A 27,183-nucleotide genomic window follows, 5' to 3' on the forward strand; every position below is an offset into this window, starting at 1 on the left:
CAGAGGTTGGAATCAACTTCTTCCAAACTCTTGTTCATGTTCATATTTTGACTTTATCCCAGGGATCACAATGTTCTTAATGTCATCTAGAATGGAAATCCTTTCCAGAAGGTTTTCAATTTACTTTGCCCAAATCCATCAGAGAAATCATTATCTATGGATGCTATGTCCATATAAAATGTATTTCTTAAATAATAAGAGTTGAAAGTGGAAATTACTGCTTGATCCATGGGCTGCAGAATGGATGTTGTGTTAGTAGGCATGAAGAAAACATTAATATCTCTGTATATCTCCACTAGAGCTCTTGGGTGACCAGGTGCATTGCCAGTGAGCAGTTATATTTTGAAAGGAATTTTTTTTTGAGTAGTAGGTCTCAAAGTGGGCTTAAACATTCAGTAAAGCATGCTGTAAACAGCTGTACTATCATGGAGGCTTTGCTGTTCCATTTATAGAGAACAGGCAGAGTAGAGTTAGCATAATTCTTAAAGGCCCTAGGATTTTTAGAATGGAAAATGAGCATTGGTTTTAACTTAAAACCACCATCTACATTAGCCCTTAACAAGAGAATCTGCCTGTCCTTTAAAGCTTTGAAGCTTATGAAAGTCCTAGATGGCATCTTCTTCCAACATAAGCCTGTTCTGTCTCCATTGAAAATCTGTTGTTTAGTGTAGCCACCTTCATCAATGATCTTAGGTAGGTCTTCTGCAGAACGTGCTGCAGCTTCTACATCAGCACTTGCTGCTTCACCTTGCACTTGTATATTATGGAGATGGCTTCTTTCCTTAAACCTCATGAACCAGCCTCTGCCAGCTTCAAACCTTTCTTTTGCAGCTTCCTTACCTCTCTCAGCCTTCACAGAATTGAAGAGAGTTAGGGCCTTGCTCTGGATTAGGCTTTGGCTTATGGGAATGTTGTGGCTGGTTTGATCCTCTATCCAGAGCACTTGAACTTTCTTCATATCAGCAATAGGGCTGTTTTTCTTTCTTGTCATTGGAGTAGCACTTTTAATTTCCTTCAAGAACTTTTCCTTTGCATTACAACTTGGTTAAACTGTTTGGTGCAAGAGGCCTACCTTTTGGCCTATCTTGGCTTTGGACATGTCTTCCTGACTGAATTTAATCATTTCTAGCTTTTGATTTAAAGTGGGAGATATGTGATTCTTCCTTTCACTTGAACAATAATGGGCCATTGTAGGGTAATTAATTGGCTTAATTTTAATATTGTTATGTCTCAGAGAATAGGGAGGCCTGAGGAGAGGGAGAGAGATGGGAATAGCTGGTTGGTGGAGCAGTCAGAACACACACAACATTTATTGATTAAGTTTGCCATCTTATATGGGCCTGGCACCCCAAAACAACTACAATAGGAACATGGAGGATCACTGATCACAGATCAGTATAATAGACATAATAATAATGAAATAGTTTGAAATAGCATGAGAATTACCAAAATATGACACAGAGACACAAAGCGAACATACACTTTTGGAAAAATGACACCAATAGACTTGTTTGATGAAGAGTTGCCACAAATCTTCAATTTGTAAAAAATGCCATATCTGTGAAGCACAATATAGTGAAGTGCGATAAGACTAGGCATGCCTGGACCAGATATGAGCAATTGAAATTTGAAATTAAATACACAACCCCATTTACATCAGTACCCAAACAAAAATAGATATAAATCTAACAAATTATGTACAACATCTATATGAGGAAATCTACGAAACTCTAATGAAAGATAATCAAGGAAAGATCTAAACAAATAGAGAGATAATCCATGTCCATTGATCGGAAGACTCGCTATTGTTAAGATGTCAGTACTTCCCAGCTTGATCTGTAGCTTCATTGTAATCCCCATCAAAATCCCAGCAAGTTGCTTTGTGGATATCAACAAACTAACTCTGAAGTTTATACGTGGAGACAAAAGACCCAGAAGAGCCAACACGACATTGAAGGACAAAGTTGGACTGACTTCAAGACTTACCATAAAGCTATAGTAATCACGACACTGGTATTGGTGAAACAAAAGACAAATAGATTGATATAACAGAACATGGAGCCCAGAAATAGGGCCACCCAAATATAGTCAACGGATCTATGCAGATATGCAATGGCGACCCAATGGAGAAAAGATAGTCTTTTTAGCAAATGGTGCTGGGACAACTGGACATCCATATGCACAAAAAGAAGTCCAGACATAGGTCTTACACCTTTCACAAAAATTTACTCAAAATGGATCATAGACCTAAATGTAAAATGTAAAACCATAAAACTTCTAGGATATAATAGGAGAAAATCAAGGTAACCTGGTGTTTGGCAATGAGTGTTTTGATACAACACCAAAAGCATGAGCCATGAAAGAAAAAACTGATAAGCTAGATGTTACAATTTAAAACTTCTGCTCTGTAAAAGACAATGTTAAGAGAACGAAAAGATAAGCCACAGACTAAGAGAAAATATTTACAAAACACATATCTGATAAAGAAACTGTATCTAAAATATACAAAGAACTCTTAAAACTCAACAATAAGAAAGCAAACAATCTATTTCAAAAGTGGGCAAAAGATATGAACAGACACCTCACCAAAATATATATATATATATATACAGATGGCAAATAAGCATATGAAAAGATGCTCAACATCATATGTCATTGGGGAATTGCAAATTAAAACAATTAGAGGCCGGGCGCGGTGGCTCACGCCTGTAATCCTAGCACTCTGGGAGGCCGAGGTGGGCGGATCGTTTGAGCTCAGAAGTTCGACACCAGCCTGAGCAAGAGCGAGACCCCATCTCTACTAAAAATAGAAAGAAATTATATGGACAGCTAAAAATATATATAGAAAAAAAAATTAGCCGGGCATGGTGGTGCATGCCTGTAGTCCCAGCTACTCAGGAGGCTGAGACAGGAGGATCGCTTGAGCTCAGAAGTTTGAGGTTGCTGTGAGCTAGGCTAATGCCACGGCACTTACTCTAGCCTGGGCAACAGAGTGAGACTCTGTCTCAAAAAAAAAAAAAAAAAAAAAAATAAAACAATTAGATACTACTATACATCTATTAGAATGGCTCAAATCCAAAACATTGACAATACCAAATGCTGACAAGGATGTGGAGCAACAGGAGCTCTCATTTATTACTAGTGGGAATGTGAAATATTACCAGTACAGCCACTGTGGAAGACAGTGTGGCAGTTTCTTACAAAACTAAACATACTCTCGCCATATAATCAGCACTTGCACTTCTAGGTATTTATCCAAAAGTGTTGAAGACTTATGTCCACACAGAAACCTACACACAAAGGCTTATAGCAGCCTTATTCGTGACTGCCACAACTCGGAAGCAGAAGCAACCAAGATGCCTTTCAATGGGTGAATGGATAAACAAACTGGTACCTCTAGGAAATAGAATATTACTCAATGATAAAAAGAAATGAGCTATCAAGACATGAAAATATATGGAGGAACCTTAGATGCATACTACTAAACGAGAGAAGCCAGTCTAAAAAGGCTACATACTGTATGATTCCACCTATACAACATTCTGGAAAAGGAAAAACGATGGATCAGTTGTTGCCAGGGCTTAGTAAAGCACAGGGGGTATTTGGGACAGTGAGTCCATTCTGTATGACAGAATGGTGGACACATGACATTATGCATTTGGCAAAGCTCGCAGAACTGTACAATACAAAGAGTGAACTCTCACATAAACTATGGACTTTGGTGAAGAATAATGTACTAATATTGGTCCACCATTTGAACAAATGTACCAGACAACGCAAGATTAATAATATGGGAAGCTGTGGGGGTGGGGCATGGGGAGTACATCAGAACTCTACAAAATAAAGTCTATTAAGTATAAGTAAATTTCAAAAATGATATACATCATCCTTTCCGAAGAGTAGCTGTAATGTGTATGTACAATCTGAAGAATAATTGCCAGAAACTTACAGGCCCTGTGTGCCTTTCCTGATAGTGTCTTCCTAACCCGCTCACCAAGAGGTAATCACAACCTTGAATTTTGTATTAACAATTGCCTTCTTTTTCTTTTTTTATGTTTTTACTACCTGTGTATATATTCTTAAATAGTAGTCTGTTTAGTTTCTCCAGTGCTTGAACTTTAAGTATGTGAAAACATATTCTGGGTATTCACGTGCGACTTGCTGTTTTTGCTCGTTGCCGTGCTGTTGAGCTGCGTCCAGGCTGCTGTGTCTGGCTGCGGATCATTCACTTCCACAGCTGTGCAGCCTTCCTGTGTTTGAAAATACCGTAAAGCGCGTATCCATTCTGGTCCTGTGGGGCACCTGGGATTCCCACGGTCTTTGGCTGTACGGATGGTGCTGCCATGAGCACCCACGCTTGGGTCTCCTGGGGCACCGAGTGAGACTTTCTAGGGATGCGCCCCAGTGGAACTGCTGGGCTGTGGGTGCATCTCTGACGTTACATCAAATGACTTTCTAAGTGGCTGTGCCCATGTAGCAGCTTCCCCACGGTGTGTGGTGTCCCACTGCCCCATGTCCTCCCAGCGCTTGTTAATGGGACAGGCTGCCGCTCTCCGAATACACAGCCTCTGCCTGAGCGTCCCTCCAGCTCCTGCACCTGCTCTCGCCTCCCTGGCTCTCAGCTGAGAAGCCTTCCCTGACCCCTGAGGCCAGATGGGTTCCCCTCCCCAGGCTCCACAGCGCCCTGCACTGTCCCCAGCACCCTGTGCCACATGGGGTGTGTGTTAGCCACCGACTCGTCCATCTGCCCCACTGCTCGGAAGGGCCCTTGAGGGCAGGGCCACATCTTTTTCACGGCTGCCTCTCTGGAGTCCAGCACAAGGCCTGACACATAGCTGGTTCACGCGACACATTTGGTAAATTTTGTCGAGTAAGTGAGAGTGAGGCTGCAATCCGTCTGGGGCTGGTGCGGAGGCTGGGGGTGCTGAGCCACAGCCGGAGTCCTGGCAGCAGCCGGGAGGCCGTGGTTGGGCTCCAGGGACACAGGCAAATGGTCAGCCTGCCCCGAGGGTGCTGGGTGCAGCCCCTGAAAGGGGGAAGAGGCGATAAAACCAGCACTCAGGACCCGTCATGGCTAAAAGCAGACCACCTGGGTTGGAATCCAGGCTCTGCCACCCACTGGCTGAGTGACCTGGCGAGTCACTGAAGCTCTCTGTGCCTCAGTTTCTTCATCTATAAAATGGGGACAATAATAGCTCCCACCCTGCAGGGTTACTATACAGATCAGATTAAATGAGCTCATACTTGTAAAGCATTTAGAACAGTACCTGGCACATGGCAAGTGCTATATAAATATTTATGACCCAGAAATGAGTATGGATGTGGAGCTGGGCTGCCCCAGTGGGGCTTCAAGGGATGTTCATTCCTCTGATACGCAGCAGCGCCCTCTCCCAGGAGAATCTCTTCCACCACGGGCACTTCCTGTTATCCTCCAGCCCCCTGTCCTGTTTATTTACTTCCAACTGCCATCAGAATGTATCAGGATCTGAAGTAACAGCGCTAATGTGTCTGCGTGTTTAGTCCCCTCCCTGGCTAGCCTGTAGGCACCGTGAGACCGGGGGCCATGGCTGCCACGATCACCGCTGTCATCTCATGGAAGACGCCGTGGGTGCTGGGCTGGGCACACAGGGCCCAGCTGAGACGGGGCCCAGCTGAGACGTGGCCCTGTCCCGGAGAGGCTGGCGGGCCAGCCGGAGTCGGGCAGAGCTGTGCCCAGCAGGGATGGACGGGCAGCGTGCTGCGTCCTGGTGGGTGCCGGGGAAGGAAAGGGAGCCGGGCAGAGCAGGTGCTCACCTCGGCAGAGCCAGCGAACACAGGGACACATCTCCACTTAAGTCGTTTACTTGGCAGAGAAGATTCCAGAAGGGGGTGCGGTCGGCGCAAAGGCTTGCATGTGTGACACAGAGCAAGGTCTAGGCATGGAAACCTGAGGTGCTCAGAGAGCCCAGAGCAGGGTGTCTGAGGTAGGTATGGGGGAGGAGGGGACAGGTCAGAAAGATCTTTGATCACCTCTCCCCCAAACTTAGGCTTTCTAGTGAGAAGTCCCTTGAAGGAGACCTCAGGAACCCCAGCCCCTGGGCACACGGCTCAACCACCACGCCCCATGTCTGACAGTGGCAGGTTTGCAAGAAACCAACTGACAGCTCAGCGCTGTTTGGTGGAAGAGCGACAGTAAACAGGGCCGTGGGTGGACAGATCAAAGGGTTCTGCTTCCATGGCAACGAGTGACAGGCCAACCCTAAAATAAGAAGAGAAAAGGAAGAGCCTGCCAGAAAAGGTTCAGGGAGAAATCTCAGCACACACGGAGAGAAGCACGGAGACAGCACATCTGGGCCTTGCCTGGGACAACCTGGGTGGCCCTGGGCAGGGCTCTCCACCTTTCCAGGCTCAGTTTCCTCATCTGCACAGAAAGGCACTCCTGGGCCGCAGGGCTCCTTGGTCTGGGAACCATTGCCCTAGAAGGTCTGGAACGCGTTAGGGTTCCAAGCACAGAGCCGAGGACAGCAGCAGTACTCATTACAGAACAGAAAGAAGAAAGGCAAGACCCACACTAGCAAACTGTCAGATACACAAACTGGCCTGCACAGGTTTATCTTGTTTAAACGGCCCACGGGGACAGGCTTCTCCATTTCCAGAGTCCGCTGACTCAGGCTGGCTCCACCCCTGCCCTCTCTCCCTGCCCCAGCTGGAGCCTCGGGGACCCCTTGTGCACACTCAGCCCCCACCTTCACCTGGGGGGAGGTGGCAGCCATTCAGCCTCCCAGTCTGCCCTTGGGCTCGGCACCGGCCCATCTGGGTCTGGTCTCTGTCCACCCAGTCCAGCTCCAGGCCTTCCCACGAGCTCTGCCTGACTCACCCTGCTCCCCGCGCCTGTTATCCTGGGCCCTCGGTCTGCCCATTATTCCAATTTTAGTCCTCATCTGTAGAATGTGAAAACATTTCCCTTCCCTACCCATTTCCAGATATGTGGCCAATGAACAAAGGGCCAGGAAAGGCTGGGTGAGGCCATGGGTGAGAGGGTAGCTAATGGTATTGTCACTGACCCGCCAGGTAACCTGGGGTAAGTTATACAACCTCCCTGGCTTTCTGTTTCCTCATCAGTAAAATGATAGCATCTACTTCCTGGAGTTGTTGTGAGAATTAAATGAACTAACACACAATGCCAGCTGTCATCAACATCACCACTCTTATCATCATTATTGCTTGCTATTATCACCATATCATCATTACCCCAGGCTCTCCCTAGCTCAGGGGCCCCATTAGCCAAGGATAGCTCTTCCTAGTGTTGACATCCTGTCTGGATCTCTCAATTCTGGGGGTGGGCGGGAGTTCTCTTGTGAGGGAGTGGGGAGGCAGGTGCTATGTGGCCCACGGTGCACGATGCATGGTGACTAGGGAAGCAGTCTGTCTGCTTGAGTGGACTCGGTTCCTGCCCCCTCAGCCCACGGGCACAGCCAGCGCCAGGTCCATCCTCTCTGCCAGCTCTGGTTGTGCCTGTCTGGAGTCCTGCTTCCTTCCAGGATGTACGTGGAAGGGGGTGAGATGGAAGCACAGGGTCTTAAATCTCTTTCCTAAATGGCATTTGCTGCCACTGCTCTGATTGTATAACTTCTTGCTGAGCCGAGTAAACTCTCTGTCTGTCTCGAAATAAATGAGGCTGAGCGTCTTATTTGTGAGAAAACCTTCTTGTCTAGAAGGATAAAAACTTGTCCCCAATGCATGGAATTTCCAGTTTAGTTTAAGAATTCACACTAAAGTTCACTAAAAGACTTCCCTCAGAAAGGAGTGAGAGAAATGGAGATTCTCGTTCTATCAGTAGAATTTGCTACACCATACAGAGATCCTACCTAACAGCACACTCCAGGGCAGCCTGGCTCCACCGAACAACGGCACGTCTCACTGTTCAAAGAGAAAGTCAACAAAACTACAGCTTCCACGGGGACTGGATCTTCCCTAATCTGGAGCATCCCGGGAAGACCAGTGTGAGTTCAGGGCAAGGCTGGATGCAAGACAAGTAAAATTTATATATAAACAGGACTGTTATGTACAGTTCTTTATTTTAACAAATATATGATTTAAACTCATGAAAAGAAATATATTGTTTATCACTTTGAAAATCATATAGTATCTAGAAGGAGCTATCAGAATGTTTATTCCCTAGGAGCACGTTTTAGAGGATTTACTTTGAAGGAGAGATAAAAACGCAATGTCATTTCTCAAGTGATGGATCGTATACATGGGGGCTTTTACAACGTATGAGAATAAACTTTTCAACAGCCCAACATTTCCCCTTAATCCTGCATATATTAATATTAATATTAACTTCTTTCCCGACACCTTATATTTGGCCTTCCTGAGATAATATCTGTCTCAAATGGAAGGAAATGGAACTAACGAGGTGCCCCCAGGGGGACTGGGCAGTCCCGGAGCCGCACAGCCTCCCTGTCCCCGAGTCTGGGAGCCGTGTCCTGCAGGCCCCCGTCCTGCTGGCGCCCGGGGCTTACCTCCATGCTGTACCTCTCCACCGTCCTCCGCAGGGGGTCCACGGCCTGCCAGCAGATCAGGATGCACAGGTCAATCAGCAGCATGCCCCCCACGATCACAAGCAGCTTCTGGTCCTTGATGATCTGCAGAGAGGGACGGAGCGAAGGGGAGCAGGTGTGAGGGAGAGCTTCCCGACTCTCCACCATCCACGGGATAAATCCCCCCAAGCTCCCTTGCTTGACATTCAAGGCCTTGCCCAGGCTTGGCCCGACCACTCCACAAACATACATGTGCACTTTGTTGAAGTCTGGCCACTCCTGGTCTCTGGCCGAGCTGTGATTTTCACCCTCTGGGGCTTTGTAGGTGCTGGTTCTTTTGTCTGCAACACCCTGTTCTTTCTGTTTGGCAAACTTCTAACAATCCTTAAAGACCCTGATCAATTATCACCTCCTCCATGAAGTCCCCTCTAACTCCCACAGCACAACTAATTACTCCCATAGCACTTAGTTCACGTACTTAATTACCAGGCACAACCACAGTAGTAAGAACGATGAATGAGAAGGATAGCTAACCTTTAATGAACTTTGTGTCTCTAGGTTGATTGTTTTGCATGCATTGTCCCATATAAAAGCAGGTACTGCCATTATTCCCATTTTACAGATGAAGAAACTGAGGCTTCTGGGGGCTAAGTAACTTGCTCAATGTAATAAAGCTAATCAGAGACGAAGCCCAGATTTGAACCAAGCTCCTCCTTTCTCCAGAGTTCACACCCTCAAACATTTTCAGCACCAACCAGATGCTATATTAAGTTGTCCTCGGTAAACTGGGGCGCCCCAGACAGAAGGGAAACCTGTTTTATTTATTTGTGTACGCTCAGCACCTAACGGGGCCTGGCATGCAGGAGGTACTTACAAGTTTGATAGGTTGAATCAACATGAAAGAGTATGAAAAGAGGAAACATAACTCCTGTCCCTTTTTGCAGCCTGGGATATTTTTGTTACACTGTGAGATTCTTAGCCCACTTTAAATCATTTGATAGGGATTAGCCTGGGGACAATACTGTCCCGTCAAAGCTGACCTGTGTCTCACTTATTGCCTGTCTGTGTATCCCCCCAGGTCCCCAAATGAAAGCTAATGTGATGAAGTTGTCTTGGAAAAGACTCAGGGAAAAATCAACAAAACTAAGGCAGAAGCTTAAGAAATACCATCAGGTCGGGCTTTTAACGATTAAAATAATTTTCAAAGGAGAAATAGAAACTCAAGAGGCCTCTCTGTTGCCGAATGTGAAAAGAACAAGGAGAGAGTGTTGCTGAGTTATCGCCAAAGAGATCGAATCTACCAAAACCACTGCACCTGGGGGCAGGGCACTGGCAAAGCCCTCTCTTTGAGATTTGCGAGAAGGACCCAGAGAACTGATGATGCTTTGCAGAAACCCGGCTTAAGCCTCACCCTCTGGAGAACTAGGCAAATCCCTGCTAGCCTTGAGAAACTGGGCAAAAGGCAGAAATGCCCAAGGAGCTTAGGACTGGGAGGACATGCTCAGATGCAGGCATTTGCCCAGCGGGGCCTGACCCCCAAAGGCCCTATCCCCACCTTTCAGCTGGCACACGCCTACCCTGATTTCAAGATTGAGCACAAGCTGCTTCTCCTCTGTGAATCCAGGCATGCCCTGCACGGGGCACAGATGACCTTAAAAGATGAGTACCAGAATTTCTCTCCTATAAATGAGATAAAGTAAGGCCCTTCTAATCTTAAGGCTCAAATATGAAGCTTGCAGTAGTGTGGGGCAGTGGAATTTGGAAGCATTTGGAATTAAATGGACCCCTGTTAGAATCCTGCCTCCATTCTTTGCTACCTGTGTGATCATGGACAAATCACTTCCCCTCTCATTCTGCATTTCTCATTTGTAAATGGCCAGGGGCACGGGGAGGGAGAGATCAGGGAGGCTCATGTATTAAATATTATTCTTCAACTATGGTATAAAGAAAAGGACACAGGTTTTGAAATAAGAAGAGCTCATGCTAATTCCAGTTCTTATTAAATATGATCTTGGGCAAGTTGCTTAACCTTGCTAGGCCTGTTTCCTTCTCTTTAAAGTGGGGCCAGTGATCCTTAAGTTGCAGAGTTGGTATAAGAATAAAATGGGATGATGTATGTAAAGCACCTAATATTGAGTCTGGCACAGAGAAGATGCCCAACGAATGGTAGCTGTTTGGCTACCGTCACTTTTGAGTTTGGACTATAAGTGATGTTGTGTTTATGTTAAGACAGAGTGACATCTAGGGGCAGAGTGTGATATTGCGCCTCAGCTCCACTAGACACAGGACTGCTCCTGACACAGAGGGATCTGAGGTGGGAAGATCCGGAAGATCCTAAGATGAGACCACATGGCCAGATCCTTTTTGGCACTTTCCTCACAGCTTGGCACTTGATCAGTGTTTGTGACTGAATTGTAGATTTAGGCTAAGTACTTATGAGTCACATTTCATTTATTAATTGCAAAAATGTTTATTGAGTGCCTACTCTGAGTCAGGTTCTGCTCTAGGTACTGGGGATGCAACAGCGGACAGAACATAAACATTCTGCCTTCATGGAACATGCATTTTAGTGGGAAAGGCTAATAGTGAGTAATCAAACAAATACACCCATGCATATACAAATTTAATGTCAAGAACAGGTGATTTAAAATAATCTTACACAATGAAAACTGAGGGAATGAATGACAAAACAGCATTGACCTGACCATACAATTCTACGCACCAGAGCACCCTTGCATTAGGCAAAGCCATCTATTCTCACTTTAGCCTTGCTGACCTCCTTCCTTCTCTTAAAATCTGCCTAAACTTCTCTCTGGCTTATGTCGGTGCTCATGATGCCATCACTCACAGTCCTCGCTCTGAGGCCAGGGGGTCACTAGTGCTGCCTTCTCACTTAAAGATGGGAGCAAAGGCATCCAGCAATGATTAAGCACCTGGTTCTGGAATCAGATCTGAGTTTGAAGCTAACTAACTAGTTGTGTGACATTGGGTAAGTTCCCTAAACCCTCTGAGCCAGTTTCCTCATCTACAAAATGGGGACCACAACCGCACAAGCCACACTAGATTACCAGCGCGGGGCTTACAGTAACTGCTCAGCAGATGCCAGCTATTATTACTAAATGTCACTTCTTGTTGTTGTTTAGAGCAGGTATTAGCAAACTACAGATTTGGCCCACCACCTGTTTTTATAAATAAAGTTTTATGGGAACACAGCCAGGCCCATTCATTTGCATGTTTGCGGCTGCTTTCATTCTGTAAGAGCAGAGCTGCTGTAGCTGCAGCTGAGACAGAATAGCCCGAGAACTCACATATTTACTATCTGGCTCTTTACAAAAAAACTTGGCTGACCCTTAGTTTAGAGGGAAGTGTATTTCTTTATTTCTTCAAAACACTTCAGGGTTTTTGACTGATTTAGACTGGTCTTCTATTGGGTCAATTCATTGCTTCAGGGCACACCATTCCCGGGGCGTGGAGCAAAGATGGTGCCCTGGAGTTCGGCCCTGCCCTCCTGCCCTCACGCAGATGGCTGATGTTTTGGGGAGGCTGCTAAAAGTCCCCTCTTGGCATTTCCTTAAGTTGAGCTGAGGGAGGGTCCTCAGATTATAGCTCCTGTTGTTGTTGTCACAGCACCAAGTGACATGTGTAGCAACTTCCCTTGTCCTCAAAAAACATCTGCCCCAGGACAGGTCTCATCTCTGAGTTACTGCTCGTGTCTCAACACTTTGATTTGGTCCTAGGAAGAGGCAGAATACAGACCATAACAAGGCCTCTCAATTTGAGATTTTAAGATTGGTCTTTAGGAAAAAATGGTAACATGCTATAAAAATATCAAATTTGGAAGTGTTAAGTCACCATGTGTCAATACTTTTTTTCAATAGACTTTTTTTCTTTTAATGTCTTTAGAAAAATGTGGCCATACTGGGTGAAGCTTGTGTGTGTGTGTTTGGGGAGGGCAAGCCATTGTGGGTGGAGGGAGGAGGAGGTAGGAGCTAAGGAAAGAAGAAAGGGATAAAAAGACTACATTGAAAAAAGGCATATGATTGCATCTGAAAATTTATGTAAATCTAGTATATGTGTCAGTAAAAAAAAAAAAAAAATTAAGGAGCCCACTAAAAATAGTCCAAACTTCTTCTTCCTTTTTTTTTTTTTTTTTTTTTTTTTGAGACAGGTTCTCGCTCTGTCGCCCAGGCTGGAATGCAGTGACGTGATCACTACTCACTGTAACCTTGAACTCCTGGCTCAAGGGGTCCTCTGCCTCAGTGTCCCAAGTAGCTAGGACTATAGGTGTGTGCCATCATGCTCAGTTAATTAAAAAAACTATTTTTTTTTAGAGATGGGGTCTTCTTGCTATGTTTCCCAGGCTGGTCTTGAACTCCTAGGCTCAAGCAGTCTTCCCACCCTGGCCTTCCAGAGAGTTGGGATTAGAGGCATGAGCCACTCCACCTAGCCTCAAACTTCTTTAAAAGAATCCAAATAAAACAAGTCACTCACAAAAGGTCAAATACTGTATGATTCAACTTATATGAGGTTCCTAGAGGAGTCAAATTCATAGAGACAGAGACAGAAAGGAGAATCACAGTGGCCAGGGCTGGGGGGAGGGAAGGGGGATGGAGAATTAGTGTTTAATGGGTGATTAAACACTGCGGGAAGATGAAAACATTCGGAGATGGATGGTGGTGATGGTTGCCCAGTACAAATGAACAATACGAACTGCCAAAGGCTTCGCGTACAAGATTTGGTACTAATTTTGTTTTGACAGTGACGAAGGCTGGAAGAACACACCATTCTGGTATTAGAAACTCTTTGGGGTTGCTCTAGGCTTTTGCTATTCCAGGAGGTTTGTGGCGCTGTGGCTATGCACCATTTATCAACCAAATTAGACAAGGTGGGATGGAGAAGGGAAATTTGTCCCTTACGCAGAGCAAAAACTCGATCAAGGACCCAGATTGTTTCGAAAGGGTTGTGGCCATTGCAGTTCAAAACTGGGCTCTTCTTCATGATTCCAGGGTTTTATACAACCAAGGTTGTTTTTATTGTTGTTGTTTTGTTTTATTGTGGTAAAATACACATAACATACACCATACTGTTTTAACCATTTTTACATGGACAGCTCAGTGACATTACTTGAATGGAAGTGACAGCGATCCCCCCATGAACCTTCTCACCTTCTCAATCTCATCCCACTTTCTGCCCCTGTGTCACCCTCATTGTCCTTGATGTCATCCCTGCTCCTAACGCCCTCCTCCCCAACCTAGTCGTCTTCCTCTAGTCTAGACTCCTGATGATGTAACTGCCATTCCCTGATGTCCCCCTCCTCTACCTTCTAGTCCTCTAACTGCATACCCCATTTTACCCCCCACTGACATCCTCACCCTTAAAAAAAGTAGGAAAAAGTTTTAAAAATCTAAAAAATAGTTTTAAAAAGTAAAAATAAAATATAAAAAGTTAAAAAACAAATTAGAAAAAAAGTTAAAAAAAAAAAAAAAAAAGCTAAAAAAAGGGCCTGGCATGGTGGCTCATGCCTATAATCCCGGCACTTTAGGAGGCTGAGGCAGGAGGATCACTTGAGGCCAGGAGTTCAAGATGAGCCTGAGCAACATAGTGAGACCCCATCTCTACAAAACTTAAGAAAAATTAGCTGGGCATGGTGGCGTGCATCTGTAGTCCCAGCTACTTGGGAGTCTGAGGCAGGAGGATAGTTTGAGCCCAGGGGTGGGAGGTTACAGTGAGCTATGATCATGACACTGCATTTTAGAGCTTGGGCAACAGAGCAAGACCCTGTCTCTAAAACAAAAGGGGGTGGGTGGGGTGGGGCTTGTTTCTCATACAAGCCCCTTCCCCAGATCCCTGCCTGGGTCCACCACAAGCCTGAGAGCTCAGCGTTCGCCCAGACCCTCAGGGGGAAGCATGTTCCCCCTCGGCTCAGGCAGTGCAGCGGGAAGTGAGCAGAGCTCCGTCTCTGGAGACAACATCACACCCACAAAGTCCTGAAGTTTTCCTCTGACAAGTGTCGATCGTTGCCAATCGGAGTGTTCTTGCTCAGCACTCACGTGACTAGCAGAACATAAAGGCTGGTTCTTTATTGCAGATGACAATATGGATGAATCACATACTAACACGAAGGAATCAACACTTAGATCCTTCCAGACCAGGATGTAGTTGTCATAAATGGCAGAGCAGGAGGGCCCTAGAAGTCACCTCCACCAGTGCCTCTCAACCCTGGCTTGCTTCAGCACCCCAGGATTCTGGCTCATCAGGGCCAGGGTGGGGCCCGAGAACTTGCATTTCTAACAGACCCCAGGCTGCCGCTGCTGCTGGTCGGGCCCTGATCTTGCTAGACCAGAGGCCTTCAGCTCCAGCTATATAGCAACATGAACTGGGAATGTCTACGAGCTACCGATGCTCACCTCTGGGCCCCAGAGATTTGGTTTCAACTGGCCTGAGCTGGGCTACTTTTTGTAGTTTTCAAAGGCTCCCATGGGCCTGTAATGTGCAGCCGGGGCTGAGAACCCGGCGGCCTCACGGCAAGGCGGTGTCAGCAATGCTGCTTCCCACGGGGAGGACAGGGCCCCCAGGCGAGCCCAGGGAGTGGTGGTAGAGCCCTGCTCTGTCCTCCCTCTACATGCAGCCTGCCGTTTTCCGAGGTGCTTTGGGTGTGAGGCGGGGAGCAGAGAATGCAGGACACACCCCCTCATCTGAGAGCGCAGGGGGCGGCCCTGGCAGTGGGGGGATGGGGGAGGGGTGGAGGAATGAGAGGTGCCACCAGGGCGCCAGGCAGGAGCCCACAGGATCACAACTCAGGAGACAATACCATGTCACTATGTTCCCATTCTATAAGGAATGATGAGGAAACAGAGACCCAGGAAAGAGCCTTGTCCAAGGTCACACGGCAGGTCAGTGGCCAAGCAGGGACCAGAAGCCCAGGCTTCTGTTCTGCCTGCTGGCCCCGCTGCCTCGGACGGGCTTGCTGCCTGCCTCAGGAGCCAGGTACCCAGGCGGCAAAACCAAAGTTCCAGTGAAGAACTGGAACAGCCGCCACGTTCCAAAGAGGGATGAGCCCACAGTGCGGGATCTGCAGAAGGGGTGTCTGTAAAGAGGCTGTGCCCACATCGGGGCTCTAAAAAGTGTGTCGGGGCTGGGGGTGGGCTGAATTGAAAAGAGGAGTTTTGGAAAGAGGTGTCACGTGCTATGAGATCCCTCCCCCAGGTGAGAAGAATGGATGGGAGATGGGGGTGGAGTGAATGTTTCCTCCTTGACCTCAAACCAAGGGAGAGGCCTTGGTCTCCAATGTTACCGAGACCACTGGATGGCTCCATAGGGGTCCCTGTGGACTGATGTTTGACTCCTGCCTGGGAAACCTAAAGGGGGACGATGGACTGGCCAGCGGCTCCGAGCATGGAACAAAAGAGGGGTGCTGCTGCCGTGGGACAAGCCTTCAGTCCTCGAGTCCATAGGCGCAAGGGATGCAGGGGCACTTCCTGTGCCCCAGATGGGGGCCGTGGGCGAGGCAGAGCTGGCACAGCTCTGTCCAAGAGCCTCCAGGATCTGGAGAGGTGGGGTGACCCCAGGGGTGGGGAACCAAGGGAGGCTCAGGGGTGGAGGAAGAAGCCACAAATGGCCAACTGGGAGAGCATTTCACCTGTGTCAAGGGCACTGCAGGAAAGAAATTCCCAGTAATGGGGGACCCATGGAAGTACCCCATGAGAGTCTAAAGGGCCCACTTAAACCCCTGCCAAGCCCAGAAGCCCAATGCCACCCTCCAGCAAGTAAGGTCTTTCCGGCCCAACTCCAAGTCTGCTGGGTCGATGATGGGGAAAGACCTCAGGCTGGCCAACGAGAGAGGTCGCCGGCCTGTGCCCCTCTCCCAAGGTGTGTGGCTGGCCTGCCCCAGGCCTGGGCTGGGGAGGAAGAAACTGTGCCACTGAGTGCAGTCTGAAGTCTGGAATATTATTATGGACTGCACATGTCAGTTACTGACCAGAGCATCTTCAAAGTCACGAGCCTTCCCCTGAATTTTATCCCGGAGCAAGGGAAGAACTGGCACCGTTGCAGAGTTAAGGAGGACAGTGGTGGACAAAGTTCCTCCGTGACTGCGTCCCAAGTGAGCTCACTCGACACGGTGGCTACACCCACCCACGCGGGTGGCAGGTGCTTTCCTCCCCGTGAGGGGGGTGCTCCTGCCCTCTAAGGGCCTCTTTGAAAATGGGATCATTAAATTAGCTCCTGGCTCCATTTCACTCCTCTCTTTTAAGGGCTCCCCATTGCCCACAAGTTGAAGTTCAGACTCCTGCATGTGGCTCCTGCCTTCCCTCTCAGCTTCTTCTTGCACCTGTCCCCGTGAACCCCGTGCTGTGGCCACACCCAGCCGCTGTCAGCCTGTGACCGCCCTGTTCCTATCCTCAGGCTTCTGTGCACACTGTTCCTTTGACAAGGTTCGCAGCGTCCCCATCCTGTTTGCCTGCCTAACTTCCACTCCCCCTCCAGTCCCAGCATGGGTGGCACTTCCTCCATGAAGCCTTCCTTGGGTGCTTCATACCCCAGCACCTCCTGTATGTCCCCAACTAGCCCTGACACCGTGTGTCGTGTGTCGTAAACACTTTGTTAACTGTCTGATTTCCCCAGCAGGAGGTGGGGATTGTGTTTACTTGAACGCCTGGCAAATAGCTCAGTGTCTGGCATATATTTGCTAAATAAATGCTGAGTGAACACCACCAACACCCTGAAACAGAAGGAGAGTGATTACCTTTTTCTTCATTTTCACATTCTTGAAGATGGCGTGGACCCTCCAGGTCTTTGCAAACATTGCCCCGAAGGCGGTTGTGTAGCCCACGGTGAGAATCCAGGTCCTGACCTACAAGCCACAAGAAAACAGAGGTGTTAACCCCCGTAGGTGGATGAGACCACCCCGGCAGGGGAATCTAGATGATGGGGACACACAGTCTTCTCTGCATGTCACTGAGTGTCACCGGCATTCTTCAGTCTAATTCCCATTCAACAGACGTTGGCTGTGTCAGCCGCTTGCCAGGCCCAGGGCACTGGGCACAGGGGAGTATGAGAGTCAAATCCTGCCTTCCGTAGTCCCACAGCCCCGAGACAGCCAGTGGGAACGAGGCACGCAGGGCCCCCGGACTGCGGAGGGCTCACTGAGAAGGTGATGGACCAGCCCTCTGGCCTTCCCCTTCCCCCTGCCACCCAGCCCTCTCCCGCCATGGTCAGGCCACTTGGCCATCACTACCCAGTGTGACCCTGGGAGGCCAGCCTGGCTGCAGAGCTCACACTTGGACCTTGGGTCTCCACTCAGGAAGAAAGCCCTGTCTGGCTCAAGGTGTGCCCTGGTCCCTAGCCCTGGGCTGGTGGCTCACGGGAATAGCCAGCCCTGATAGGACCCTACAGCCTGGATCCCCAAAGGCTGGGCCGGCCTTGGCCACCCTCTGTCAGGTCTTGGGGCCTCCACGGTGCCTGTTCCCCGCCTGCACAGCCATCACTCCCAGACCCCACCCTGCTGGACTGGGCACCCCCCGACCCCCAGGACATGCACACACCTCCAGGTTGGACCCCACACCATGGCCCAGCCCTGGGCTGTGCACCACTGAGTTCTGGGGTCCTCCCGGCGCACGGGGACAAAGAAGTCACGTGCCGGTGAGCTGTGGTTCTACACTTTGGTTTTTCATCTGCTCTCCCTCAGTTCTTTTCAGCTAAGTTTCCTTTGACAGGTCTCAACCTGCTTCAGCTGAACACAAGCAGGAAGGCAGATGTGGCAGGAGAAAAAGAGAGGCAGGCCCGGCCCTCTGTGTGCAGAGCACTGGGCACGGCGGGTGTGCCGGCCCCAGCAGGCCCTTTCTAGCCCAGGGCTGCCATCAGCAAGCCTAGGAGGTTTGCAGAAACGCTCCAGCCTATTCCCTTCACGGATTCATTCTGCCCCTGCCTTTCCCTCCGCCTGGCTCTCCAGCTTTTCAGAGGCAGAACATTTTCCCCTTTCCATTTTATTTGTAAAAATAGGAACTGGCTGGGTAGATTGCAAGGCCGACCCCCTGAGTCCAGGAAGGACAACAGCAACACGACACTTGTTCACCCCCTGCGAGGTGTGAACGCTGAGGTGGCACAGGTGGGGATTAGCCTTCTATTTTCTTTTCCTGAATTTCAAGAACAAGGGGAAAGCAGATGGGCAAGAATGAAGCACAGTGCTTTAGAAAGGACACAGAGGAGCCACATTATCACCTGTATTCTAATGAAAGGATACAAGCAAAGTAAACAGGAAAGGGCGGGGAAGGAGCCCCTTACTGGGAGCTCAGACTGGAGAGCGTTTATCATATGTTCGTCAGCTGTCAGAGCTGCCCTGCACCTTACAGACCCATCATTCATTCATTCATTCGTTCGTTTGTTGGTTCATTCACTCTTTCGTTCACTGTTCATTTAAGGAATATTATTAGTCCAGAGGCAAAGTTAATAATACTGAAAACAAACAGCAACAACAGAAACCGAGGTGATCTTCCAGCTGTCAGTTGAGTGAGGAAATCACTTTACACACAGAGAAATCGAGGCCCAGAGCGTGGAAGAGATTTCCCTCTACCGCCCCACACAGCTCCGGGCTGCCTCCTCCTCAAACAGAGTCTCCTTAGCCCTGATCAGCTTCATCTCCACCCAGGAGCCAGCCGTCAAGGGACAAGGACACACCCGGGGAGTGGCTCACCAGCCTCGCTACACTCTCCTGGGGCCTGCAACATACTTTAAAGACAATTTGTTGACATGACTGTTCAGACCTATGGTCTCCAAGTGCTTTTGGTCATGTTCTCTGACCAGAAGAACAATTTTAAATACGAACATATACAGAACATGGACATTTTTAAAAGGATGGACAAAGATAAACTATTATTTTTCCTCATCGCATGGCTGACAAAGATGTTTTATTTTGAGGACATGTGTCACTCTGGTGTGCTTAGCATTAGTAATACTTGCTTTGACTTATGTTTTCTTGGAAGCCGTCACTTTCAGACCACTTGTCTATTTTGTTAGGGATAAATTCATTATGACTCAACCATATAAATTAGATGAATTAGTTAAAATTCAATAATATAAATTTAACCTGGCATCTGGAAACTGCAGTATGTTGCCATAAACTAAAGCAAAGAATAGCCGAGGAGGCCCGAGCAGAAAAGAGCTAACGTAGCGGGCCTGAGACTGTGTCCTCAGAAAGGCGTGACTGCAGGGTTGGCCCTTGGCTGCCAACTGGGAACCTGGATTCGGGAGGGTTCCCACCATTCCCTCAGTAACGAGAGTGGTTCCCTGTGCCCGAACTGTTTGTGCAAACACGGTGGTTCTTGCTGACCACCTGCTCTCCTTCTGAGAGTCTGCAATGTCGGGATGTGGTAGGCAGGGGGTGCCGCCATGACCAGCCCCCAGTAAAAACCCTGGCCACGGAGTCTCTGAAGCGCTTCCCTAGACAGCATTTCACCCGTGTTGTCACTGTTTGTTGCTGGGGCAATTAAGTGCGTCCTGCGTGACTCCACCGGGAGAGGACTCTGGGGAGCTCACACCTGGTGTCCTCTGGACTTTGCTCCATGTGCCTTTCGCTTTTGCTGATGTTGTTTTGTGTCCTTTTGCTGTAATAAATCATAGTTGTGAGTACGACTGTGCGCTGAGCCCTGTGAATCCCATGTGTCACTGAACCTGGGGGTTGTCTTGGAGACCCTCGACACGGCACCCCACTGCTCTCTGCTGTAACAGAGTGACAACTGCCCTGTCCTCGGGAGAGTTCCTGCGTACAATCCTGAGACACACCCACTGAGCCAGGCCCCAGGGTCAATCCTAGTATTAAGTATCAGTACAGCTTAAGTCCCGGGGTTGAAACCTGTTTCTGCCCCCGGAGCCCTCAGGTCAAACTCTAAATTCTTAGCAGGTGCAGCCCCCTCTGCCACTCCTCAAGCAACACCACATTGCTCAGCCGTTCCCCTCACACCACGCCGGCTCATGCTGCCGCGCCGTGCACGAGCCATTTCCTCCGTCCAGAATGTCGTTCCTTGGCCTAGCTCCTTCACAAATTCTCATTTGTCCTCTGAAATCCAAATTCATGGGCCACCTCCTCTGAGAAGCCCACCTAGACCTTGAGAGAAGTAGTGACTGTTTCTTGCTCACGACTTCTGCCCCCGCGCATGTTTCTGCTCTGCCAGTCACATGGAGGTGATGTCTGTCTGAGGGCCTGTCTGTCTCTCCCACAGGATGGAGCTACTGGGAGGCACGGCCTGCTCTGCCCACCTTTGAGTCTCTGGGGCCCAGCGCAGAGGGGGTGATCAGGCTGGATGGGCCAGCTTAGGAGGCAGTGAACTTTTTGTTACCAGAAACGTGCAAGTTGAGCCTGAGAAAACACATGAAAGGAAGACCACAGAGGGAACTGGATCATTCAATAGCAAAAGAGGCTAAGTTCATGGCCTCGGTGGCTCTTTTCACCGAAATGAAATATGCCGTCAGCTAGATAGTGAGCTCCCCGTCAGTCCAAATGTTCAAGCAAAGCTTGGAGGTCCCCCCCATCAGAATGCTACCGGGTCGTTTCCTACACTGAGGGACATTTCATTTGATGACATCCCAGGTACCTCCCTTCTGTGTACTCTATGATGCCAAATAAACTAGATGGTTCTGAAGGGCTTAATGATTCTGTTTTCTGATATGTCACCTCCAATATAAGTCTCTACTGATTCACCAACACCAGATAAACAGCTGCTTCACTTTTCCTCTCCAAGCCTTAAGCATGTTTACTCTGAGGCTAATGTCTTTCCTGTTCTCCCGTCAGCCATAAAGCACTCAGCCCCTTCTGCAAACTGCCTTAAACATACTTAGCCACGGGGGGTGAAGAACGTTAGGCAGGCAATGCCCATCTCAGTCTCAGCTATGAAAAAGGGGGAAAAAATCAGAGCAGATCTCCAAATGGAAAGAAAAATCTATGCCCAGAACCGTTCTGCTCAGCTGCCTGCTCGGTTGGTTTCATGAAGGCGTGACTGGCAGCGTGGACGGCTCTCGCAGCTCTTCTGGGGACCGGCGGCAATGTGGACATACAACCTCTGCTGGCAGGTCCGTTCTGACAGACGACAGGGGCTGCTGTGCTCCGGGCCTCCTTGTCACCACAGACACTTGTGGGCCCTGGGCCATGGAGTCAGGTAGAGGAGGAAGCCCTGGTGGCCGGCTGGACACAGGGGCAAGTTGCTTTCCCATGTTCTCTGCCTTCTAGCTTATTCTGGCTGCTCGTCCCAGGCAATCAGTAGCGGGAAGGAGGAAAGGAAGCCCCAGACTGTCCAAACCCAGCCCCAGACCACCATTACGCACGAGGTGGGGGAAGGCATGGTAGCCTGGAGCGGAGAGGCCTGAGGTCCCCAGGGCCTGTCTTGTCTTCCTCGGGCAGGGGGTAGCAGGCAGACCCCGGGGTGATGACACTCAGAAGAGCACCCTCCAACAACAGCTCCAGAAGTCCCTGTGTTGCTCAGGGTTCCGTAAGTAAGGTCTGCCTGGAAAATGCCCTCTGGAGTTGAGTACAGCCAAGGCTCTCTAGGGACACGGGAGACTGTGGGCACAAGCAGGAGTACTTGGGGACCCAAGTCAGAGTCAATGGGCAATTTTAGGAGTCTTGGGGCAGATCAGAGAAAGTGCCCCTCTGGGAGGAAAACCTTCGGGGAAGTAAGCCCTCTGGGCCCTTTGTGAAGGACGCTTCTCCTCAAGGCCCTGGACTCTGAAGAACTCCAAGCACTTGGCTCAGAGAGCAGATCCTAGGCTGAAATTCAGCTCCCATCTGCCCCTGATGTCAACCCTCTTGTGCAGTGCACAAAGTGCACAACTGCACTTGGTGGCCTTAGCTCAGGCCACAGAACAACACAGAGCAAGAGAAGAGGACTTTCTTCCCCCACGATCCCAGCAAGTGCCTCAGGATTGGAGGTTCTGGAAACGCAACATTCTCAGATGGGAGGTGGATGTGTGTTGGGGAGGGGGCTGCTGTGTGCCTTCACACGGCTCTGTCAACAGAAGATACGGACGGGTGGGCACTGGAGCGAGAGAGGAAGGCCTGAGTGGCTATGCCATGGCGACTACAGTGGCTACGAAATTTGCGGGCAAGTTGGAGGCGTCGTTTAGGACTTCCAGGAATACCTGGAGCATACTTGGAGGGGTCCCCCGTTTTAAGTCTTCCCTGATTTGTCCCTCCACTTCTGGCCCTCCCTTAGGCCTGTCTCTGTCAGGGTATACAGCATAGTGAAGGGGGGTGTTTGTCTACTTGTGTCTTCTGTCTACACTGCCAGCTCCTCGAGGGCAGCAATCGGCGTGGTCCAGCTCTGTGGCCTGCAGGGCCTGGCACACAGTAGGTGCCTTGGAATGTTCTCATTGTGAGGGAATGAATTGTGGCAATGAGAGCGCTGAGTAGAGCCAGGGCTGGAGTGGCCCACGCGGGAAGGGAGGGTGTCTCCTGCCCCCTGGCTGGGGAGTCTCTGGTGTCCCCTCAGCCCCCTGCTCTGGACGGCCTTCCCAACGCAAGGGACCGGATGGCCAGGGACAGATGATATGGGCTGGGGAGGCCGCTGCTGTTAAGAGGAGATCTGCACCCCGCCCAGGACTCCAGTTGGCCCAAGCAGGCCCTGTTAGAGCCAGTCCCTGTGGCCTCCTCCCTCCGCTGGTCTGGACCTGCCAGTCAAGGCCAACACCAAACTCTGTGGGCGTCTCCTGGCCCAGCCTTCCAGCCGCCTTCTGAAACCACGAAGCACTTTGCCATAGCCAGCCACGAGAGCACGGGATCACATGCTGGGACAGCCTCTGAACCCACATTATTATGTTGTTTTACCTCTCCACTGCCTCAAAAAGAAATCCTCAGATGACAAAACTATCACAGACTTACGGCCTTTCAACTGAAAGCATTTCACTAGTTCCCACTGGACTTGAATTTGCTGCGAGGCTGAGTGGGCGTTCCTAGGCAGCTTTACTTTTTGATTTAGAGTTAGAAAATCCCAGCATCTCCAAGAGAGCTGGAAGAGGGCGTCACGCTCCCCAGTGCAGGGCCTGGGGCCCCCTCACCCTATCCCTGCCCGGACGCTGCCCAGCCTGAGCGGACCCCTGTGAGCGGCGTGCGGAGGCCGAGGCACACTGAAGGACCGGAGCCCAGCCCTGCCCGCCGTGATGGGACGGCCCTGCTTCCCAAGGTCTGAGGGTGGGGCCGCACTCCGTTGTCTTCTGGCCCACGAGCCCCTTTCCTCCCAGAGCGGGTCCCCAGGGAACTGGGCTCTGGTGCTTCCATGTCTCTTACGCCCCCGGTCCCTGAGACACAAACACAAGAATAAAACATCAGTGCTGATCTCATCCTTGCGACCCTAAGTGGGGTTGGGCATGCGGCATCCGCGTCCCCTGCGAGTGAGTCAGGAATGCTGGTTCTCAGACCCACCCGGACCCACTGAGCAAAATGTGCATTTCATCAAGACCCCCTGTTGATTCATGCCCATGTTGCTGAGCAGCAATGACCCTGAAGATGGAAGTCGGGAGGGAGTCGGGACAGCGGCTCCCCTTCGGCAGGGAAAGGCAGGGGGACAGGGGGTGGCTAGAAGGGGATAGGAAGGGCTTCTGGGATGCTGGTGATGTTCTGTTTCTTGATACGAATCCTGGATTCACAGCTGAGTCCCGTTTGTGAAAATCCATTGAGGGGTTCACTTATGATATACAGAGCTGGGATTGTCAGTGCGTGCAGGGAGCCGGGAGACCTAAAGCTGAGCTCGTCCCTCTGCGCTCCTGTCACAGCAGCCTTGGGCTGAACTGGCTTCTTACGCAGGGTTCCAATGACTGCGCAGCTGGGGCATCCTCAGAGTCCCTCTGCGTCATCCTCACCTCCCCCGCAGCCTGCCCCCAGGCCCCTCGCAGCACTCAAGGTGGCAGAGGCTTGGACTCAGGCAGGCCCCGAGTCTCTTCCTGACACAGTTCTGGCAGAGTAAAGCCACAGAAGGCCACAAGTCCCCAGGGATGTCCCTACACCAAACCCACTAGCACCAACCCCAGTTTTCCAGCCTCTTCTTCACCCCAGTTTACTCTGCTCTATCCATGTCTCTCTTAGTGGTGTCCAGAGGTGAACACAATTACCCAACATAGCCCCATCATTCATTCACAATGCTAATGACTGCCAGTTATTGGATCTTCCTATGTGGCAGGCACTGAGTGCTTTACACACGCGATCTCATTTGATCCTCACAACCCCATTATTACCCCCATTTTACAGAAGAGTAAACTAAGGCTCAGCAATGTTGAATAACGCAAACAGAATCACACTGCTAGGAAATAGTGCAGCTGGGATTTGAACACAAGCAGTCCGACCACAGAACCTTTCTCTTTTGTGCCAGACACTCTCATATACTCTGGAGATGCATCAGATGTGAAATAGTCCACGAAAACCACTAAATTGTACACCTTCGAAGGGTGAGTTTTATGGTATATGAGTTAAACCTCAATTTTAAAAATCTGAATGGACAATGGACAAGAGTTTTGGTTGGGATAAATGTTTACCAGATCCCTAAGAGTTTAGTTGATCTGTTTTTTCTGGTATAAGCCAGCTAAGAAAAAGTCAGAATACTCTTAGGAAAAAAATGAAACATCTCAGGCGTCTTTGTAGTTTAACAGAGGTAGTTTCAAACTTCAGCCCTGCCGACTCGTAACATAGGCCAAGAGTTCTGGTTTTCTGTCCTGTACGGTGGGGACTGTGAACCTGGCCTTGTCAGGCGGTCGTGGGGATTTGGGGGAGAGGCTGCACCTGGCGGAGAGCTGGCCCTGGCCAGATCGCAGCTGCTGGCGCTGCACTGGCGAGGGCACGGGCCTGGGGAGTGGGCATGAAGCTGCTGACGGCCCACGCCCGGGAGTGTTCCTGAGAGCCCACCTGGGGCCTCCGCATCCTCTCGGCAGAGCCCCTTCCTACCCCTCCCCACGCTCGAGCTGGGGGGTTTCTGCTTAAGACTCCACAGGGAAGACAAGTGCCTTTTCTCTTCCTCAAAAGCCCGGCTCCCTCTCTGGGCTGACAGGGGAGGGGATTCCTGAGCCAGGTCAGCCTGTCAGCTGCAAGGGGACACTCCCTTCCCCCGGCACTGGGGCTCTGGCCCGCGCCCAGCACCATCTCACAGGCAGCTCTGTGTCCACAGGGGCCACGTTGCTATGGTGATTCCACTACCCACATGGTGTCCAGGGAGACAGCACAGTGTAGTTGGAGCTGTCTGTAAGACTTGCTGAAACCGGCCCTGACAGGCTGGGAAGATTCTGGAAGGGTCAGAGGCATGGGGGGGTGGGAACTAGGTATAACTGCTCCCCCAGCAGGAGCACTGTGTGTGCACACGCTCACACGTGCACCCGTTCCCGTCCAAGTTACAACGGCCCTTCCGAGCGGAGGTCTGGCCTCGCGAGAGGCGCGATCTCATGGCCGTCACAGGTTTGTCCTGAGGTGGTGTTCACGGTTTATCACTGTGTTTAGTTTATATGATGAAAACTAAAAGGGAAAAAAGTGGCATTTATATGGTGGCAGAACAGAAGAAACTGTGACTTATACTGTATCACATCTGAAGCTGGCTTTGTAGTCTATCTTGTCCCTGTCCTTTAAGATTTCCTATAGAACCTAGTGTGGGACACCAGGGAATTGCACTGTGACGAGGAGGCAAGGTGACAAACTGTGATGCCCGCCCCCCACCCAGCACTTGCCCTGTGTACCAGGCGGCTGGTCTGAATCGTCATGTTTAACCCACGTCGCAATCTTGCACGGCGAGTACCATTATGCTCATTTTATAGATGACAAAACTGAGGCTCGGAGAGGCTAAGTCACTTGCCACAGCCAGGGGCTAATAAGCGTAGGAGGGGGCGGCAAACCCAGGCTGCCCTTTGGAGATCTGCGCTCACTGCACCGTGAGCCTGTTTCCCCTTCCTGCTCCTGCTAGGTGGTGGCTCACTGGGAACAGCCTTCTAGGTCCCAAGAGAACAGAATCCAAGGCACCAAGTGAAATTAAGGTGCCCACCCCCCTGGAATAGCAAGTGGAATACAACCCGCATTGTCCTTACTGGGGACTGGTGTTTAGGCTCTGAATTCGAGAGCTTTCAGTTCCTCTTCCTGGGCGATCTTGAGAATTAATAAATAAATGATCCCAGCCCTAACCCAAGTGCACATTTATGCTGACCCAGTTCAACCCAGAGTAGTTAGTCTCTGCCTTTTCCCCTCGGGCATGCATGCGGGCTCTCCCTTGCGGAGCCTGGACTTGCAGCCCTGACTGCAGATAAATTAATTCTCAGCGGTGGTGAGAGCCGGCCCTAACATCTTCTCGAGCCCTCGTGTTCAGAGCTGCTGCCGACTTGTAAAGCGCTTTATGATTTATTCATACCGTCTTCCCAGGACAACCTTCCCCTCACACAAATGAGCGTGACTCCCAGAATAGAATGTCAGGCTTCATTAAAAGAAAAAAACCCGGGTGTGGGGGATGTCCCTTTTCCTGCTCCCTAGCCTGCGTCACCCGGCGTTTGTAGAATTCAGGTCAAACTTGAGAAAGCACCTGTGCTTCAACAGCCTTTGGCTCATGAATAAAGAAAGATGTCAGGAGCTTCTTCCTGGGAGGGAGGGACTCTCCTGACTTGGGTCTCTCTGCTCCAGGACTTGAACTTGGGCCTGCTGGAGGCATTCCCAGGG

General features: G+C 49.9%; 1 protein-coding gene across 1 annotated transcript in view; it reads right to left on the reverse strand.

The window, feature by feature from the left end:
• The window catches only part of GABBR2 (gamma-aminobutyric acid type B receptor subunit 2), a 366,525-nt gene that overhangs the window by 56,407 nt on the left and 282,935 nt on the right, over window positions 1-27,183 (reverse strand). The window contains exons 12-13 of the mRNA XM_069474472.1: window positions 17,266-17,373; window positions 8,505-8,627 (exon numbers count right to left, since the gene is read on the reverse strand). Coding sequence (XP_069330573.1) covers window positions 8,505-8,627; window positions 17,266-17,373 — 231 coding nt within the window. The remainder of the gene's footprint in view (window positions 1-8,504; window positions 8,628-17,265; window positions 17,374-27,183) is intronic.

This window comes from Eulemur rufifrons, chromosome 7, assembly GCF_041146395.1.
Source record: "Eulemur rufifrons isolate Redbay chromosome 7, OSU_ERuf_1, whole genome shotgun sequence".
In the NCBI taxonomy this organism is placed as follows: Eukaryota; Metazoa; Chordata; class Mammalia; order Primates; family Lemuridae; genus Eulemur; species Eulemur rufifrons.